General features: G+C 43.4%; 2 protein-coding genes across 6 annotated transcripts in view; one reads left to right on the forward strand and one right to left on the reverse strand.

The window, feature by feature from the left end:
- Window positions 1-222: 222 nt before the first annotated feature.
- LOC139908156 (tetraspanin-33) lies at window positions 223-9,500 on the reverse strand. Its single transcript, XM_071894744.2, has 8 exons — window positions 9,362-9,500; window positions 8,834-8,891; window positions 7,353-7,477; window positions 6,836-6,910; window positions 5,844-5,939; window positions 3,203-3,331; window positions 2,415-2,576; window positions 223-1,221 (listed from the first exon to the last, which is right to left on the reverse strand). Exons 1-8 carry the CDS (start codon window positions 9,416-9,418, stop codon window positions 1,069-1,071), a joined length of 855 nt encoding a protein of 284 aa, XP_071750845.1. The 5' UTR covers window positions 9,419-9,500; the 3' UTR covers window positions 223-1,068.
- A 6,949-nt stretch (window positions 9,501-16,449) lies between these two features.
- Window positions 16,450-19,086, forward strand: part of ptbp1b (polypyrimidine tract binding protein 1b) — a 32,218-nt gene continuing 29,581 nt past the window's right edge. For 2 of the 5 annotated variants that reach the window (XM_071894739.2, XM_071894740.2), the window contains exon 1: window positions 16,460-16,515. In XM_071894739.2, the coding sequence (XP_071750840.1) occupies window positions 16,508-16,515 (8 nt within the window). In that variant the 5' untranslated portion in view covers window positions 16,460-16,507. Of the gene's footprint in view, window positions 16,516-16,593; window positions 16,744-19,086 lie in introns of those variants that run through there. The other 3 variants (XM_071894742.2, XM_071894743.2, XM_071894741.2) reach the window with 3 other exon arrangements.

The following is a 19,086-nucleotide window of genomic DNA, read 5'->3' on the forward strand; positions in this document are numbered from 1 at the left end:
TTGACTCTTCTTATGGCCGTGACATTCTTCTGATCGTACAGCTGCTGCAGAAAAATCACACAATTTGGGAGATTTATCTTTCATCACCTTTTGGCCATTGAAACTTGTTGCCACCTTCATTTTAACATCTCAAAACAACATAGGTCCATATGTCAGCCAGAAAATAAGCATTCTTTTATTCATCCCTTAAAAACACATCTTTGACATTGAGATGTTGTGTTGGTGACATGCGTGATCCTGACTCAGATCACAGATGTTCTCCTTCCTGGTGTGTGCAGATCTCCGGGACGGGGAACCAGACGGCCGTCAAGTTTCCTCTGGTTCCTTCGCTGGTTACGGTCACTGAAGATGAGAGAATCCTGTTAGCAGGTAGGACTGTGCTGAGTTTAGCTAACAGACTAACTCGGTGGTTCTCAAACTGGGGTCTGGGGACCTCCAGGGGTCCTTGAGAAGGTTCCACCGATCCTTGTGTGGGTTTCAGGAGTCCTTGAAGGGGTTCCAGGGTTCTTGAGGGGTTCCAGGTGGTTATATATTTATTTGATATTTGTTTAGCTTTATTTAAACACTCACTTGGTCACATTTTCAAAATGGAACAAAACCAGACAATTATTTATTCTCTGGATCTTTAGTAAGTAAAGGTTTATTTATACAGCACATTTCCTACACAGGGAAACTCAATGTGCTTCACATAAAAGCAAAACTTAAATGAGGAAGACAGTACAAATTGTACAAACACACATACAGTATATACCTAATACATTCACACGTTGGGAAAAGGCGGACTTTAGGCTCTTTGGCACAGTTTAACAACAAGAGCAAGTCCATGAGTAAATCCAACATGTCAGGAAACACTGAACCTCCACCTGCTCACCATCAGATAAATGACTAAAATGTAAAAAGTGTAAATTCACAGTGTGAACAGAGCATGTCTCGCTCCGTCTGATTCAACTGCATCCATCTGACCGGAATCACCCAGACTGATCTGAAGTCAGATCCGTTTCCACAGCTAGCCGTTAGCTTTAGCCTTCGGCCTTCAGCAGCCTCAAGCCTTCGGGTCGGGAGCGGCTGTCATTGGTCGGTGAAGTCGGTGAAGTCGGTGAAAGCAGGATACCAGTAGCTGTCCTTCCTGCCCGGCTCGTCTCTGCCCGCGCTGCGTTTCTTCTGCTGCTGGACTTTCTTTATTCTGGAGATCTGAGCGGCAGCCAGGCAGATCATGCAGACCTGCAGAGGAAACAAACAGGATCAAGATGGCTGCTGTCCAAACTCTATTCACCTGCTCATTCACCACATGACTCTCATCACAGTCAAAACCAGTTTAACTGCCAAGTCCAACAAATAAAGAAGTTCGCTCCAAACACACCAAAAGAAAACACCGACACGCACTCTGATAACAAATGAGTCCTGACATGAAAGTAAAGCATGCTCTGGAAACACATACAAGTTACTAGTGGGGTTAGACGGGTACAGTATATTGGGGATATTGGCCTTTTATTAAATATTAAATATCGTCCACCAGTTACAGAAAAACAGTTTGGAAAACCTGACATGACATTTGATTTATTTGCACATTTTATTTGGTCTTTTAAATGCTCAATAATGATTTTGTACATTAATTCTTCATTTAAAGGCCTAATGCATCCCAGAATTCCCTCCCACTGAGCAGGTGGAGTCTTAAAGAGCTGCTGACACTAAAAAAATATTTAGTTCTGGGTTTCAGTGGAGAGTTTTAGTGTCCCATGATGCTCTAAATGTTTCAGAGGCTTTTCCACCCTGATGAGAAGAAAAAAATCATAGATATTGAATATTGGCACAAACTATCGCCTATCAGGAGCTTCAATACAAAAATATTGGTATTGGTCTTCAAAAGCCCATATCAGTCGAACCCTAGTTACTATCTATTTTAAGACCTTTGCCATTATTTCAAGATGGAATTGCTTATATTTTGATGAATCTTTTGTGTTGAATTTCAATTAACGCGTTTTTTCTGAAATGGTTGTAGTATAGAGGTTTGGAATAAAAGCTTTTCAAATGAAGAAGAATTTTTCTTGGTGAAATTGGTCGATGAATAAAAAGCCTGTCACTGCTCCAGCTCAGGCTCTTGGAGATTAAAAGGCATTTAACTCTAAATAGAGCAACATTTCAACTAATAACAGTCCTGATATACAGCAGCATATAGAGTATTATACCTGCAGCTGGTAGATGACTGTATAAAATATATAAAATTTGATGTTATTGGGACTGAACAAATGAAGAAATTAATTCCAAAATAAGGTTTCTGCCTTTAGAAACAGTGATGTTTGACAACCGAAAGTGATGATGCCTGATGATTAAAAGACAACAGAGTTTTACAGATATTGAAGGACGATCTTCAGGTAATGTTTCAGCGTTCTGGACAGGAAGTGAGCGTCCGTCACCTCCAGCAGCAGCAGGCCGGCGGTCAGACCGGCCACCAGCAGCAGGTTGTGTTTGCTCCACCAGACGATCTTCTCCAGGCAGCCGACAGTGAAGACGTCCTGCCGGGCCGCGCTCTGGTCCAGCTGCTGCACCCCGTAACCACACATGGTGTTCAGCACCGTCTGCACACACACACACACACACACACACACACACACACACACACACACACACAGCTGGGATATAGTTTTTTCTGCAATCCATGATCATTCTGTCTTTCCTCCATCATCTCTGAACACGACTTTAATGAAAATTCCTGAAAAAAGTGAAACTTCACATGGAAATGAGGAGTAATCTCAGCCCGCTGGCAGATTTTCTCACTTGATTTTTGAAAAAATAATATCTGAATATGTCTGAATATGAGACCAGATGACTTGTTAAGATGGACAGTTTTTGCAGTGCAGCCTTTAGGCTCCGTTCACACTGCAGGACTTCATGCTCAGTTCTGAATTTCTGCTGATATCTGATTTTTCTGGATGACTGTTCATATCTACTGTAGGATGTAACCCATGTCCCGTAATAATATGAACAGCAGAGGAACAATAACAAAAGACGTCACATCTGTTTTTGTTTCAACACAGTTCCAGTTTGACTGAATTGAGTCTTTCTGTCCATCGTTGTGTCTCATTTTATTCTCTTTCCTCGCCTCACCCAGATATTCTCTGCCGGGTTTTGAACCGGCAACCTTCCGGTCTCAAGTGTCACTCTGTAACCACCGGTGAGTCCGGTCTAACGGTCCGGTCCTGACCTGGTTCTGCAGCTGGACGCAGCAGGAGAAGGGAACGCCGCACGCCTCCAGACTGGGGTTAGTGTCTGAACACTCAAAGTAGACGTTCTGGGACCAGTCCTGATACGACTGAACACCACAGCACTGGAACTGAAACACAGCAGCAAGCACCAGGTTCACTACAGCTGCTTCACTACATCAGGTTCACTACAGCTTCACTACAGCTTCACTACATCAGCTTCACTTCATCAGCTTCACTACATCAGCTTCACTACAGCAGCTTCACTTCATCAGCTTCACTTCATCAGCTTCACTTCATCAGCTTCACTTCATCAGCTTCACTACATTAGCTTCACTACATCAGCTTCACTACAGCAGCTTCACTACAGCTTCACTACAGCTTCACTTCATCAGCTTCACTACATTAGCTTCACTACATCAGCTTCACTACAGCTTCACTACAGCAGCTTCACTTCATCAGCTTCACTACATCAGCTTCACTACAGCTTCACTACAGCAGCTTCACTTCATCAGCTTCACTACATCAGCTTCACTACATCAGCTTCACTACAGCAGCTTCACTTCATCAGCTTCACTACATCAGCTTCACTACATCAGCTTCACTACAGCTTCACTACAGCTTCACTTCATCAGCTTCACTTCATCAGCTTCACTACAGCAGCTTCACTACAGCTTCACTACAGCTTCACTTCATCAGCTTCACTTCATCAGCTTCACTACATCAGCTTCACTACATCAGCTTCACTGCAGCTGCTTCACTACAGCTGCTTCACTACAGCAGCTTCACTACATTAGCTTCTCTACAGCAGCTTCACTACAGCTTCACTACATCAGCTTCACTATAGCAGCTTCACTACATCAGCTTCACTATAGCAGCTTCACTATAGCAGCTTCACTACAGCAGCTTCACTACAGCAGCTTCACTACAGCTGCTTCACTACAGCAGCTTCACTACATTAGCTTCTCTACAGCAGCTTCACTACAGCTTCACTACAGCAGCTTCACTACATTAGCTTCTCTACAGCAGCTTCACTACAGCTTCACTACAGCTTCACTACATCAGCTTCACTACATCAGCTTCACTATAGCAGCTTCACTACATCAGCTTCACTATAGCAGCTTCACTATAGCAGCTTCTCTACAGCAGCTTCACTACAGCTTCACTACATCAGCTTCACTATAGCAGCTTCACTACATCAGCTTCACTATAGCAGCTTCACTATAGCAGCTTCACTACATCAGCTTCACTACATCAGCTTCACTACATCAGCTTCACTGCAGCTGCTTCACTACATCAGCTTCACTACATCAGCTTCACTACATCAGCTTCACTACATCAGCTTCACTATAGCAGCTTCACTTCATCAGCTTCACTACATCAGCTTCACTACATCAGCTTCACTGCAGCTGCTTCACTACAGCTGCTTCACTACATCAGCTTCACTACATCAGCTTCACTATAGCAGCTTCACTATAGCAGCTTCACTACATCAGCTTCACTACAGCTTCACTACATCAGCTTCACTTCATCAGCTTCACTACAGCAGCTTCACTACATCAGCTTCACTACAGCTTCACTACAGCTTCACTACATCAGCTTCACTACATCAGCTTCACTACAGCAGCTTCACTACATCAGCTTCACTATAGCAGCTTCACTTCATCAGCTTCACTACATCAGCTTCACTACATCAGCTTCACTACAGCTTCACTACAGCTTCACTACATCAGCTTCACTACATCAGCTTCACTACAGCAGCTTCACTACATCAGCTTCACTACATCAGCTTCACTATAGCTTCACTACATCAGCTTCACTACATCAGCTTCACTACAGCTTCACTACATCAGCTTCACTACATCAGCTTCACTACAGCAGCTTCACTACAGCTTCACTACAGCAGCTTCACTACAGCTTCACTACAGCAGCTTCACTACAGCTTCACTACAGCAGCGTCACTACAGCTTCACTACAGCAGCTTCACTACAGCTTCACTTCATCAGCTTCACTACAGCTTCACTTCATCAGCTTCACTACAGAACTGATATTATTGCTCAGTATGATTCTAATCTCATTTCCAACTAAGCGATCATATAGATTAGCTATGTGGCTGAAAGTTAGAGGCAGACGCCTGAAGACTTTATTATAACAAAAGACTATATTTGTTAGGCAGACTGGCACTGCCTCTCCTTTAAGGCTCACAGCTCGTTAAAGGAATAGTTCACCCAAAAATCTACTCAAATCTAGGAGATAATGAGGTAAATATCGGACTTGTGGACCCACAGTGCTTCAGAACACCTGGATTCTGCTGTTTGGAGTCATTTTTTGCCCTTTTTGGAACTCTAAAGAAGCGGTCTCCATTCACTCCAGTTGTTTTGGAGAAGGCTGCTGTGGAGCTGCTAGCTAACTCGCTGTGTGTTATACTGACATACAAACTTCAGCAGTGTTTCAACTAACATGAGGGTGAGTAGATAATTACCAAATTTTCATTTTTGGGTGAACTATTCCTTTCAGGCCTTCAGCTCGTTAAGGCTCACTCAAGTAAAAACAATATATCAGTTAAAGACAAGTCTATCAAACGAGTTCTGGGAAACATTTTAAGAGAAGACCAGTGTTTTATTGTTTGTTAAACTGCTTCACCTTCTTCTGGATGAAGTCGATGACGTTCTCCAGGTCCTGGTCCTCTCTGTAGCGGACTACAGCCTTCTTCATCAGCTTCTCTGTCCGCTCCATCACCTGAACAACAGGAGCGAGTTCATAAAGACACAATCTGCTGTACAGAACATCAGCTGGGACTTATATTCAGCACTAATTCTGATTTGGTTTGGAACAAGGCCGGCTGCATATCAAAGAGTTTAAAGGAGGGGTATCTTTTCAGCAATTTTATATAATTACCTGGTGTCTATAAAATACATCTGTTAAGTTTTATACAGTAAAAATCGTTTAGTTATAGCTTTAGCTATTCACTTCCCAGTGTTTGTTTCCCACCTACAAGAAAACAGGTCGTTTTACATCAGCAGCTTCTTTTGCTAATGAGCTACTGCTCTGATTGGCTGGCTATTCTGGAAGGCCCGCCCTCCTCTTAGCGCTGATTGGTCGATTTCAGACAGTCCAGTGTCTACATAGACACTTGAGCAAAATCTGGCCGACTTGTACAAGGGGGCGTGTTTTATAGTTGGTGACTGTGGGGAAACGGCATAGTAACATGATTCAATGTTTTTACTGTGATTACTTCACACCTCCAAGTACCAAAATCACCATAAATACTAATAATTGCCACATCCTAGGATACCCCCCCCCCTCCTTTAAGTTTTAGTCGTAAGCCTTCTGGAGGTTTTGATAAGCTCACTGTAAACTAACTACTGCATACCACAGACTATAAGTCTCCATGGGAATATTATAGGATTTTTATAGTTCTACCATAGGAGATAAAATAGCCTACAAAATAGGTACAGTAAGGCCTGTAAACTCACTATTGATTACCAAACAAACATCTGTGATCAGTCTGCTCTAATCTGACAACAGGCATCTCCATCACATCCTGAGGATCGGTAAATTTGTCCATGTGTGCTTCATCTGACATGATGTGTTTTGTAATAATCATCTTTTGAATCAGCCCAGTGTAACGTCACCTTGTCAGTGAAGAGGAAGCTCAGGACCGCTGCAGCTATCTGGAGCAGGAGGATGGCCACCAGGATGCCTAGAAACTGGAGGCAACCAGTGGAGTATTGATCAATCCTTAAAGATTATCTTTGGGTCATTTTTTACTTTATTGGACAGCAGATAGAGAGGAGAGACAGGAAAGGTTGGGAGGGAGAGGGGGAATCACATGACAAAGGTCCTGGTCTGGATTTGAACCCAGGACATTAGATCACTGAGCCACCAGGACACCCCAGTATTGATCAATTCTACAATGAATATGTAACCAATCAAACTGAATCTTATCCATCAGATCGGACCGGGACAGTTTAGTCAAAGGACAATATCAGCCTCATGTATGGGCAAACCCAAATAGTAGTTTAACTCATATATCAGTCAAATCCTTACATAAGTCTAATCAATACATCAGTCAAACCCATATGTTAGTGTCTGATCGATACATGAGTGTACTGGATATATGGGAGCAGGTCTGGGGTCAGCGTGTCGTACCGTCTTCAGCAGGCAGGCGGCGTTACGCAGCGCGCCGCAGCAGCCGAGGAACGTTATCATGAACATCACCGAGCCGACAACGATGAGCAGCAGGGCCGGGTCTACTGTCAGGGTGTCCACCACATCTACACACACACACACACACACACACACACACAGCTTTAACCTCTCACCATCATAACAAGGAACCACAAAGATCAGCACCAAAGATCAGCCAATAGCAGATGGCCATTTCAGTAGCATGCCTTTTACCATTAGATGTCAGGCTTTACACAGATTTGGGTTTGAGGTTTAGTTTCTCTTTAAAGGTCCCACATGGTGTAAAGCAGGACTCCCCTCTGCTCTGTGATGATAAAGCAGTTGGATGGTCTATCTAAACATGGTGAAAGCATCAAAACGCACGGTCGCCAACTAAATCCACACAATCCATATACATATAAACTCTCTAAAAGATTTGTTTTTCTGTCTAAAATAACTGTCATATCATTTCACTTCACTTCGGTTTATTGTTAAGTTTATTGTTTTACTGAAGAGAGTAAATAAAATCAACTTCCAAAAATATAGATTGCTTTCAGTCAGTGCTTTCTGACATCTTTCTTGTAAACATTCTTGAATATATTTTGACATTTAAAGTAAATTAATTAAATTAATTTCCCCACTTTTAACAGCAGGTTCTCTCAAACTGAATTAGTGTGCAAGAAAAAAACAAATCCTACATATCAAACATGACTGATGTGGGCTGTCATACTTCCTTACTTTTACCTTTTTAATCTGTCGGTCGCGTCCTCGGCTGCGTTCACACTGCGGAGCGGTTTCCGTCTGAAATCGACCGCCTCGCTTTGTAAAAAGTGGCAGAAGCGGAGCGGAGCGCTCAGTTTGTTGCCAGGCAACCAAAGAAGCGCTGGATTGTAGTGACGCATTCCACGCGGATCTTATCCGCTCAAGTTGAACTATTTTCAACTCTTTGCGCGACCATCCGCGCCGGAAAAATCCGCAATCCGCCGCAGAGTCCGCTCCCTTCCATAGGAAATAATGCCGTTTTCAGCAGAAACCGCTCCGCAATGTGAACACAATGTGTGGGGGTGTTATGTCACGCCCCCCCTGTAGTTCCTCTGTCCCCCCCCCTAGGGGGCGCGCCCCCCAGTTTGGGAACCTCTGGGTTAGCCAATCAGAACAGAGGGTCGTTAATATTAATGAGCCTTAAAGAGGTGACAGAAACGGCCTGTTCTTGGTAAGGCTCAGAGAGATGCTGGAAAATGAACGTGGAGAAATGGATTGAGAGTGTTTTTGGTTCATGACACCACACACACAGCTTTGAATGGACAGAAAGACACAAAATAAAACTCTGGACAGTGGAGGATATGGAGCTTTAAAACTTTAACTCTCTCTCTCTCTCTCTCTCTCTCTCTCTCTCTCTCTCTCACTCACTCACTCACACTCACACACACACACACACACGCCCATGTTATTTCCCTGCTGACCTTTCTCCTTGGCAGCCTTGGCGTAGATCCCCACTGCTGTGAGGACGGCGCTCACTACCTGCAGCAGAGACAAACACCTGAACAGTCACATGACTGGAGACTGGCAGTTTAAGATCATGTGACCCACCTGATAGATACATGACACCTATCAGACCTTATTTAAAAGATCTGTCTTATGGTCTGCGAGGATTTGAGTTTATCATAGTGATGGTTAACTGAACATCCTCTATATTCTGCCTCACCACAGCTTATGAATGCTATTTAAGTTTTTCACTTCTGAATAGTTTCCTTCCAAAACTAGATGAAATGAAAACATGTCACCTGCTCTGACAAAATGAATGTAAACCCACTGCCGGATATTATTAAAGATGTTAGCTTAATAAGCCCTATATCCTAGTTACCTTTTGAATGATGAAACCATTTGCAGTGTAAATATTGAGCAATCAGCCGTAAGTGACATTTTATCCAAAATGGAGCGTTCAGAGACGAAGCTCCTCACACAGAAAACACTTTGTCACAGCAACTTACCCAGAAGACGTAACAGCAGACGAACAAAGTGTACTTGACGGCTCTGTATCCTCTCATCTCCCCTGTGAGCGCGGCTGTTCGCTGGGACCTCAGAGACACTCTGCTGGTTTGTGAAGCCTGGCTGTCTGAGGCGTGTGGCGGCCTGCAGGACGCATTCCTCTCCCCGGCTGAGCGCCGCTGGAATGACAGCATGGAGGAAACTCATCTCCCCTCCTGCCTGTCAGCTTCACCCACTGCATGCTGTCATCTGAGTTTGGTGAGGTGTGGTTCAATCCACACCTGATCTTGTAGCTTCTTGTAGCAAAGATCAAGCAAAAATCCCAGATATGTATTTGGAAGCCATATCATAAAAAAATCACACAAGAGGATTCAGGACCAAAGCTCACTCTGAGCTGTTTTAATTCACACTGACCAGATAATAATATCTAGTCAGTCATCAGTCAGAAATTGAGTGAAAACACTTATGAATCCAGGATGTTGCTCTCCCATCAGGCTGTCCCGTCATGAACCACAGCCCCATCCGACAGGCAGCAGCGTTCAGCAGCTCCCTGCTGTAGCTGCAGGTGACTGAGTGTGTGTGTGTGTGTGTGTGCGTGTGTGTGTGTGTGTGTGTGTGTGTGTGTGTATTCGGCCCACGACGCCTCAGGAAGGCTCAACAGTGGATCCCAGCATCTCTGCCATGGTTTGGCATGTAACCTTTTTTGTTCAATAGTGACAAATTTTATACTTTTATTTTGAAGGCAGAATGTCTCAGTTTGCAGTGTTATTCTTGCAGCTTGATGCAGCAGCTTTTCTGTCTCCTTCCAAAGCTGTTATAACTTTTCATGTATTCCAACAGCGAATCAGCGACCACATCTTTGTCTTGTCCTCAAACAATCAATCAATCAATCAATCAGACTTTATTTGTATAGCACATTTCATGCAAGTGAATGCAGCTCAGAGTGCATCACAGCACAGATCAAAAATGCAATGGAATAAATAAAGATATTTTTTTACATAAATAAATATGATCTATTTTGGAGACTTAGGTGTATTAGTAGTGTAGAAAGTTGCACAGCAACTCGTCAGTGGTTTTTTTTAAACTGAACTCACAAATTGTTAGCAGGTTGCTAACGTTAGCTTGTTATTGTTTTGTCTTTTTGATGTCAGAACTGTGCAACATAATTCCAGCCTGTCAGCATTTTGTCATCCTGAATCAAGTCAGCTGGTCAGCAGTCACCTGACAGCAGAAACAGAGAGAGAGAGTCAGTGACAACACTGAAGGAAAGGCTTCTTAACATGACTGGTAACAGTGAAACCTCCTTCCTTGTTTTGAACTCCACTTTCTCTCCATACTGTAATAGCTAAATGTGTTATGCTTGCCCATTCATCAGTATTAACAGACTTTATAAAGATTTGGAATTGCAGACATAAGCCTTTTATATCGTCCAGAACCTCCTTGACCCCTTCGGCAGCGACGGAGGCTGCGACGCCCAGGACGTCCGGAGAGAGCAGAGGCGCCACCTCCACTGCACTGATGGTGCAGGTGAGATGAAAAAACTCCAAGGGGCTTATGGTGTTCCCACCTAAATAAGCAATATATACAACATTACTAACAAAACCTTCTGTCTGCTGTAGTGTTTGGTTGGAATGGAAACCTGCAGACTGTCAGGGTTTGACCGCCTGTTACAGAGCCTAGGTACTCAGTTCCGGTCCTGGAGGTCCCATGTGGCTCATTAACTATCAGGGAGGCACAGAAGCTGCAGGACGGCGGCCCTCCAGGAGGCTGTAGAGCATCAGTTATTATGTGCACACGTTTTCTATCTATTCACACACTTTTCATTCATGTTTTCCTACAGGACGGCCAATCCCGGGCTTCATAGACATGAGAGAGGATCATATCAGACTCTAATCATTCAGACAGAGGAGAGACCCGTCCTGCAGAACCAGACCGGAGGGTTACAGCGCCACCTAGCTGAGAAGAGCCACGTCTGCCGAGTCCAACTGACAAACTGCAGCCGGACTGTCGGCTGTGTGTCGGAAAGGAGGAAAAGTCCAAATGGTTTAACATGTTGTTCAAACTAAGTAAAACTCAGGTAGGTGCTTTTTCATTAATTCTAGTTCACAAGCTACGGATCGTTCTCTGGTTTCGCCTCATTCACAGCCTCTTCTTGTTTTGAGCCACAGTTTCATATTTGGTGCAAACATAAAAACAGTTTAATGTGCAAACAGTTTTAAAGTCGACTTCAGTTTGGGAACGACTTGTGAAGCTGCGAGGCCTTATTGTTAGTGAGAAGCAGCTGAGCGGGACACTGAGAGCTGCAGCGCCACACGGTGGTCAACATGCAGACCGGATGTTGTGGACTCCACAGCGGAGCGCTCGGTTTGGGTCGACGCTTCAGCTGTCGGACCGGGATCGGCCTGAATGTGCTGATGGGAGTTTGTTCATTTCGATGAGACCGTCTGTTAGGATTTATTCTACTTTAATCCATACTGGAATAAAGCTGCTGTGAACTGTGCAGAGTTTTGTGCCGGGCTCTGTTCAGATGAATCTGGTCAGGCTGGTTTTGGATTATAGTCTCACAACATCTTCACTGATAAAATGTTTTCATCACTGAAAACTTTATAGAAAACTGGTTAAAAAACAACAACAACAACCCAGAGTGAAACAACATCGGCTTTAGTCGAGCCAAGTGTATTCTAGTAGAATAAACCCAACACGTGCCCCACTGTTATACAGCAGAAACTGTTGAGTGTGATTTCTCTAATCAGTGAAATCATTGAATCAGTGAATAATATTATGAGGATATGATTAGCAACTCTAGTCCAATCTTTATACTGTGTAGATCTATTATTTGTGGTTAATACTTGGTTACATGCATGTTTTCCTGAGCTCCGTACCACTTGGACCAAACAGCATGAAGGAGAGAGGATGGAGAGAGCCTCACACCAAGCTGCATTCAAACATCTGGAGATTTAATGTTTCCTTCATTATCGGCAAAGGCACTAACTGGTAAAACATAACTTCAGACCTTAAAATGTAAACTTATTTAACTGGTTTTCCTGTTAATCCCACAACCGGTGAGCAGTAGAAATTTAATTGAAATAAAGTTCTGCTTGGTGGATCGGATGTAGGAGTTTACCAGCAGAGCTTATGGATTCAGAAAAGGACTTCAGTCATGTTCTACCAGGCATGAAGGTTTGCCGATAAACAGGGCAGCAGTGAACTGGCAGATTTTGGAAAGGACTTTGGTGTGACGTTGCCTGTGGATGGAAGCCATGCAGCTCCGGTGGCTTTAGATCAGATTTTGACCCTGAGTTGAGGATTTCTGTTTCTATGAATGTTGTATTTGCATAAGGCCCAAAGCATCATGTTGTGCAAATCAGAGTTGATGTTAAATGTTATCCACCACTAGGTGGCAGACTGACCTGCTGCAGGTCTGTGGCTCAGAAGGGTCTGGCTGCAGGTCTGTGGCTCAGAAGGGTCTGGCTGCAGGTCTGTGGCTCAGAAGGGTCTGGCTGCAGGTCTGGCTGCAGACCTCCAGAGACGCAGGCGGTTGTGCTGAATTACCTGCATTACCTACCGGATGCTTCTGCACAGCCTCTAAAGTAATAAAGTGTCTCAGTAGAATCCTTCATATTTCCATCATGTGTCTGAAGAGACTAAACTACACTTTTACTTTATAACATTTACATTCCAGTCATCTGTCTGACGTCAGCAGGATAAACTTCATCCAGGTCTTCTGGATTCACCAGGCTGAGGTTTCCTTTTCCTTTTTAGCCTTTATAAAGTACAAAAAACTGATCCATCTGGTCACAAGGGGCTTGTTTGGGTTTCACACTGGAATTTGACTTTTGAAGCTCCAGCATGTCTGTTTTGGATTTTCATATCTCCTGTCAAAAGTGTCACTTACAGATGGAAAAGGTTTCATATTCCATCATTACTAGAAATGCAGATATATTGTATTTCAATTCTATTTTTAACCCTAACCCTGTTAAGCTGTTTTAAGAGTTTGCAAACCTGTAATAAAGCCGCATGTGTATAGAAGTGTTTTCATACTGTCGAGTGACACTAAACACTTGATTTGTCCTCCATGTTGAGAAGGTTAAAGGTCATCCTCGTGTCATAACTCGAAACTCCAGTCGTTACATTTTCCCCAACTCTCTGACCTCATCCTCCGACTCTGAAAGACGTTCATGTGAAATTTCCAAGTGGGAAAATCATTTTTCTGATATATCCGATAACACATGATTACAGGAGGGAAGCCTGAAGTTTCTATTCATAGTGTTCCCATGATGTCTCATGCATTTCCTACCAATACGGTGCTTTATAATATAGGCAGCTCATTGGCTGTGGCTGTCTTTTGATTATAATCACCTGTTCAATTATTATAATCACCTGTTATTTTCCTACCAAGATGGCCGTGTGGTGATGGAACAGAATATGAATGAGAGCCGAGTTGCCGAGATGTGACATTTAGTGGTGGAAAGTGTCAGTATGTCAATAACTGATGATGTCATTTATTAGCCTGCCATGTAAATCACTAGTATTGTTGTATGTTTCTATTTTCAATTGAACTTTTTAGCTTCTGGAAGGCAGCATCAGTCACACAGAGGACGCAGCATCAGACAGACAGGTGGACTTGTTGGTTAGTGGTTCATCACCGCTGTAACACTGCTGTGACAGCAGGTGTGATGCTCACATCCAACACAAGGTGTCGCTCTGCTCAGGTGACTGGTTCAGATTCCATCGGCTGCTAATCTGAAGTATGAATGAAAGTATGAAAATATATGAATTACAGTTTTGTGAGTGTGCAACGATAAGTGAGACAAAGTAAGAATGATGATAATATGCAAAACACTCGACTGAGAGGGAATATGAGAACATGAAGAAAACAAATATGTGAATTTACATCTTGTATTATTACAGACTGACAAGCTGATGGAAGTTATATGACGATAATTAATACTTTTCTAAAAATGCAATAGAATTTTGTTTCTATTGTTTATTGTTTGGAGGTCAGAGGTCGTTCTGCTTTTCACTGCATCACTGTATTATACTGAAGTACTTTACTGAGAGGAAAATACTGTGCCACAGAACAGAGACTCAGCTGCAGTTCTTCAGTTACTACTGCTACTATTATAGTACTACTGGCAGTACTACTACTACTGCTACTATTATAGTACTACTGGCAGTACTACTACTACTGCTACTATTATAGTACTACTGGCAGTACTACTACTACTGCTACTATTATAGTACTACTGGCAGTACTACTACTACTGCTACTGCTTGTAGTAGTACTTATACTACCAGTCCTGCATTATCTGTCACTGTAACGATCCAGTTAAAGTAAAGCTGATATTCATAAGCCAACAGTCCAGTTCCTGTGTGTGTGTGTGTGTGTGTGTGTGTGTGTGTGTTTGTGTGTGTGTGTGTGTGTGTGTGTGTGTGTGTGTGTGTGTGTTTGTGTGTGTGTGTGTGTGTGTGTGTGTGTGTGTGTGGGGTGTTAGGTTTGGTTCTCAGTCTGAAGTTAATTATTGATCGGTGACCAGCTGGATCGCCTTCCAACACACAAAGTAATTTCCTGAAATGCAGCGAGCTGAGGAATTATTCATCAGGCGGCTACATGACACCGCAGACCGTCCCGTTACTGAGAGGTCACAGGTTCAATCCCCGCTGCCGCGCCGTGCCGTGTCCTGCCTCACTCTCTCTCACTCTGTCTCACTCTGTCTCACTCTGCCTGGCAGAGCTGCTAACCAACCTGAAAATTTTCATCATCATCTGTGATGCTCTGAATGTTTGGGTCTGACAAGAAGAACATTCTGGAGGAAACACTGAATACTTTGATTTTTTTTTAAACATTTTTTGGCATGAAAATGGTCAAAATGTATACAGATTGTTGGCACCAAATAGCAATTGGCAGCTTCAGTATCGCTATCAGCCTTCAACAAACCATATTGGCTGAACCCCAATACACACACACATACAGTACATACTGTCTGCTATGAGATTTGAGTGAAATTCAAAATTAAATCAATTTTATGTTCTATTGTCCTTTTATGCAATGAACTGAGGAGTGTGATGTATAAAAGTAGACTTCTATTTCTCGTCATTTATTTTGGTTAAATGATTATGAAAGACTTGATGTGCTTCAGAAAAGGAGGATTTTATTTGGCAGATTTCAGGTGTGAAACCTGGACAGAGGGAAAGGCTTCAGGCGGCGTGTTGACACCTGAGGAAGACGTTAGACACACATGGCAGGATGAGGCTGCTCAGCTCAGCTAGAGCGCATAATGCAGAAATAAAATCCAATAAATGCAAAAATAGAAATAAAACATTCATATATAAATACAAAGGAAAGTATTTGATAGTCTATTTAGATGACTTTTCTGTGTCTGCACTGTCCTGATGCTGTAAACCCCGCCCTTCTGGTACTCCATGTCAGCTAAAACAAACGCCAAGAATTCTTCACAAATCCTGCTGGTCAGGTCTGAGCTGACATGATGCATGATGTTTATTCATTCATTCATTTTCCATAACCGCTTATTTCTATTCAGGGTAGCGTGTCCCAGCATGCATTGGGTGGAAGGCAGGGAGACACCTCGGACAGTCCATCACAGGGCTGGACCAGGGCTGGACTGCATCTTATGGGATTCTTACATATTTTAATAACCATCATGAGTTTTTACCCTTTATTTGCTCAGGGAAGTTTGACTGATACAGCTCTATACGGCTTCTGCTTCAGCTCAGCAGTTAGTGCCTTGCTCAGTGGCACCTCGGCACTAGCTGCTGAGAGAGTTTTTCATTCACTTTCCTCGTTGTTTTCAGTCTGTCTGTGGATGTAATGCCAGTGTGTTCAGTGGGGACAACGCCCACTTTTACAGACCGAAAGGCGTGACAGTTATTCACTACTGCATGATATATCTTCTGTGTAGACAATCTTTGACTCGGCCCTCCTCCTGGAATCCAGGGTCTTTGTTGTTGTGCACTCGGTCCAACCAGCCAATCACCGACCGACTCTCACCTGGAACGCCTACAAACTTTGCTTTTCCTCCAATCAGGGAGCGCTTCCAGCTGGCCGCCATTTTGTCAGGTTATAACAGCGGCGGTGGGTTATCCTGCTGGCTGCTGAAACCTGTTGCTCCCTAGTTCCGTGTTGTGCAATGGACGGGTGAGTTAGAACCATCGGGTTACGTGTACGATAAAATTTATCCCGGTTACCTGCGAGTTTAATTGCATCTGTGCGAAATAATATAATTGTTTGACCAGCTTTAGTTTTTCTAGACAGCAGCTGGTCTTCTAGCTGTTGGTAAAGCTGTGGTTGCGTTAGTAATACAAAGCTAAGCTAGCTGAGTTAGCTGTTACGTTAGCCCTGATACGTGCTGTTCCCTCTTACACGGTGAGAAATTCACGCCAAACTCTATTAAAAATCTGGCAGTTTGATGTGGCCTCGCTTATCGGCGAAAGCATATACCTAGTAGAACACGATTTTAGATGTTTTACGAGTGATTAGGGTCTTTTGATAAATTCGGCGTACGACGATTCACAAAGCAGCGCTGTATGTCAATAAAATCTTGACTCCTAGAATTGGTTCACAATGTTCGCTACCGCCCACCACGGTGTATTTTGGCGGAAGAAGATTGGGGGAATAGAAGGCCAGTCAATTAAAAAAGTTCAAATTTTCTTGAAATAAATTCTGCTTTTTGTATTGGATATATGCCGAATCGAAGAGTGGATCCTAATGATGAGTTTAAAATCTCCAGTCATGTTTTATGAGGTGTGCATTTTTGCCGATAAGCAGGCCAGCATCAAACTGCGAACGGAGCGTATCGGGTTAGCTAGTGTAGCTGAATTAACTTCTTATGGGGTGTCAGGGTGTCTGCTGCTGTTAGAACTGAGCCATGTAAACTCGAGGCCTTCAAAACGGCTTAAATATAGTTAAATAGTTTAAAAAAAAAACGTTTTTAAGTCTTGCATTCAGTCTTGATGTTTTCTGGTGAGAAATCAACCCAGTCATAGATTTAGCCATTTTGTCATAAGACTGCAGGTTATTTTCATGTTTATTTCAATTGTAAAATTGGTCTAGCTAACTAGATAATCTACCAGTCGGAAAGTTGGGTCGACCTGCAGTTGGGAGGCTTTCTATGGGATGTTAACAAGATTTCAATGTTTAGGATAAATTGAAATGCAGTGTTATATTATGATTTGTGGTGTTTAAAGCAGACGCATGGCACTGTGGTCAGGCGTGAGGACGATTTCTCTTTTTTATTTTTATATTACATTATCGTTAATACTGCCAATGTTGTCAATCGGCAGGAATCGGTAATCATGTTTTCAGTTGTCCTGACTCTCCGTGCCTTTGCCACGCCTCTGAAAACAGTCACAGAGTATTTTTTGTAAGTTTAAGATGCTTTTTCGTTGTTAAACTGGCTAGCTGGTATCAGAAGCTGGATACTGTGAGGGTTTGAATTCCTGGTCAAAATACTTATGCTTCCTGCCATCGAGACTCGTTTGTATCCAAATGGATCTTCTTGCATCTGAAGCAGAGTGAGTTTTGTGCCCCATCATCTGTGTACGGCCTCAGCCAGACCAGCTCTGTGATAGATCAAGGTTTTATTCATTCCTTGAAGCTGGATATTTGTGGTTGGTGTGAAGACTTCTAACAGGAGGTTTTAACAGCTTTTAAAACCTGAACAGACCTGATGTTGTGCAGCCAGATGTGCTGACCTCGGCGCGCTCCAACCCAACATCACACCAGACTTTGGGCCTTACGCTGCCGTGCGTGTCAGGACAGGGGGGCGGCGGGAGTGGAACCTCTAACCCTGGCAGCGTTGGTGCCTTGCTCTACCCGTTAACCTGTAGAGGACGGTTGGTCTGTCTCTGTGGTCAGTGTACTGCTGCAGACTCACATCGCCATGTAACTGGTGCTACACATGGTTGGTAGAGCAGGTTTTACCAGGCTGGTAAATGACCACCAGTCAGCTTGTTGTGTGCTCTCCAGGTGACTAACCATCATCTGGAGTCCTGTCTTCAGCATCAGTGTTTCCCACACGTAGGGCTGGGTACCGAGAGTTAGTGCTTTTAATACTTGTGATACTTTAATATCTCTAACCGTGACGAGCCTTACAGAGAGGTGTGGATCCACACAACACAAACTACAGACTGAAGTGACTTGGTGCAGGACGGACTGTCTCTGTTTTTAGCAGTCTAGCTAATGCTAGCAAAAACAGAACTTGGACTCATTTTAGTAGACGTGGCTCATTTTTCTAGCTTTTTTTGCAAAGCGTGAGTACGCGGTGCTCACTTGCACTTTGCAGTCTTGAAATGATGCCCAGCCCTACCCATATGATGTTGATATTTTGGAATCATTTCGGTGCTGTGATGCGTGAAGCTGGTGGTTCTTCCCGATGTAGTTTTCAAACAACCAAGCTTTAATGCTGCCAGGCACCGGAAGTTTGTTAGTGGACTACAGTGACCATAATTCATTGCACCTATGATGCAGCGCGTCGGTGGTCCTCGAAGCTGTGCTGTGTCTGAATGGAGAGACAGTTTGAAACGAGGAAGCAGAGCAGTCAGCTGACAGCTAATGTTGCAACACCATCAGCTGAGACGAGACAGAGACTCGGGCCTGAAAAGAATTAGAGTTGCTGGGCTCACTAAAAGAAACATTACCGCACCCCCCCACCCCCACCCCCACCTCCACCCCACCCATTAATCATAAATAATAACATCCAAATCCAAC

This window comes from Centroberyx gerrardi, chromosome 9 (assembly GCF_048128805.1).
Source record: "Centroberyx gerrardi isolate f3 chromosome 9, fCenGer3.hap1.cur.20231027, whole genome shotgun sequence".
In the NCBI taxonomy this organism is placed as follows: Eukaryota; Metazoa; Chordata; class Actinopteri; order Beryciformes; family Berycidae; genus Centroberyx; species Centroberyx gerrardi.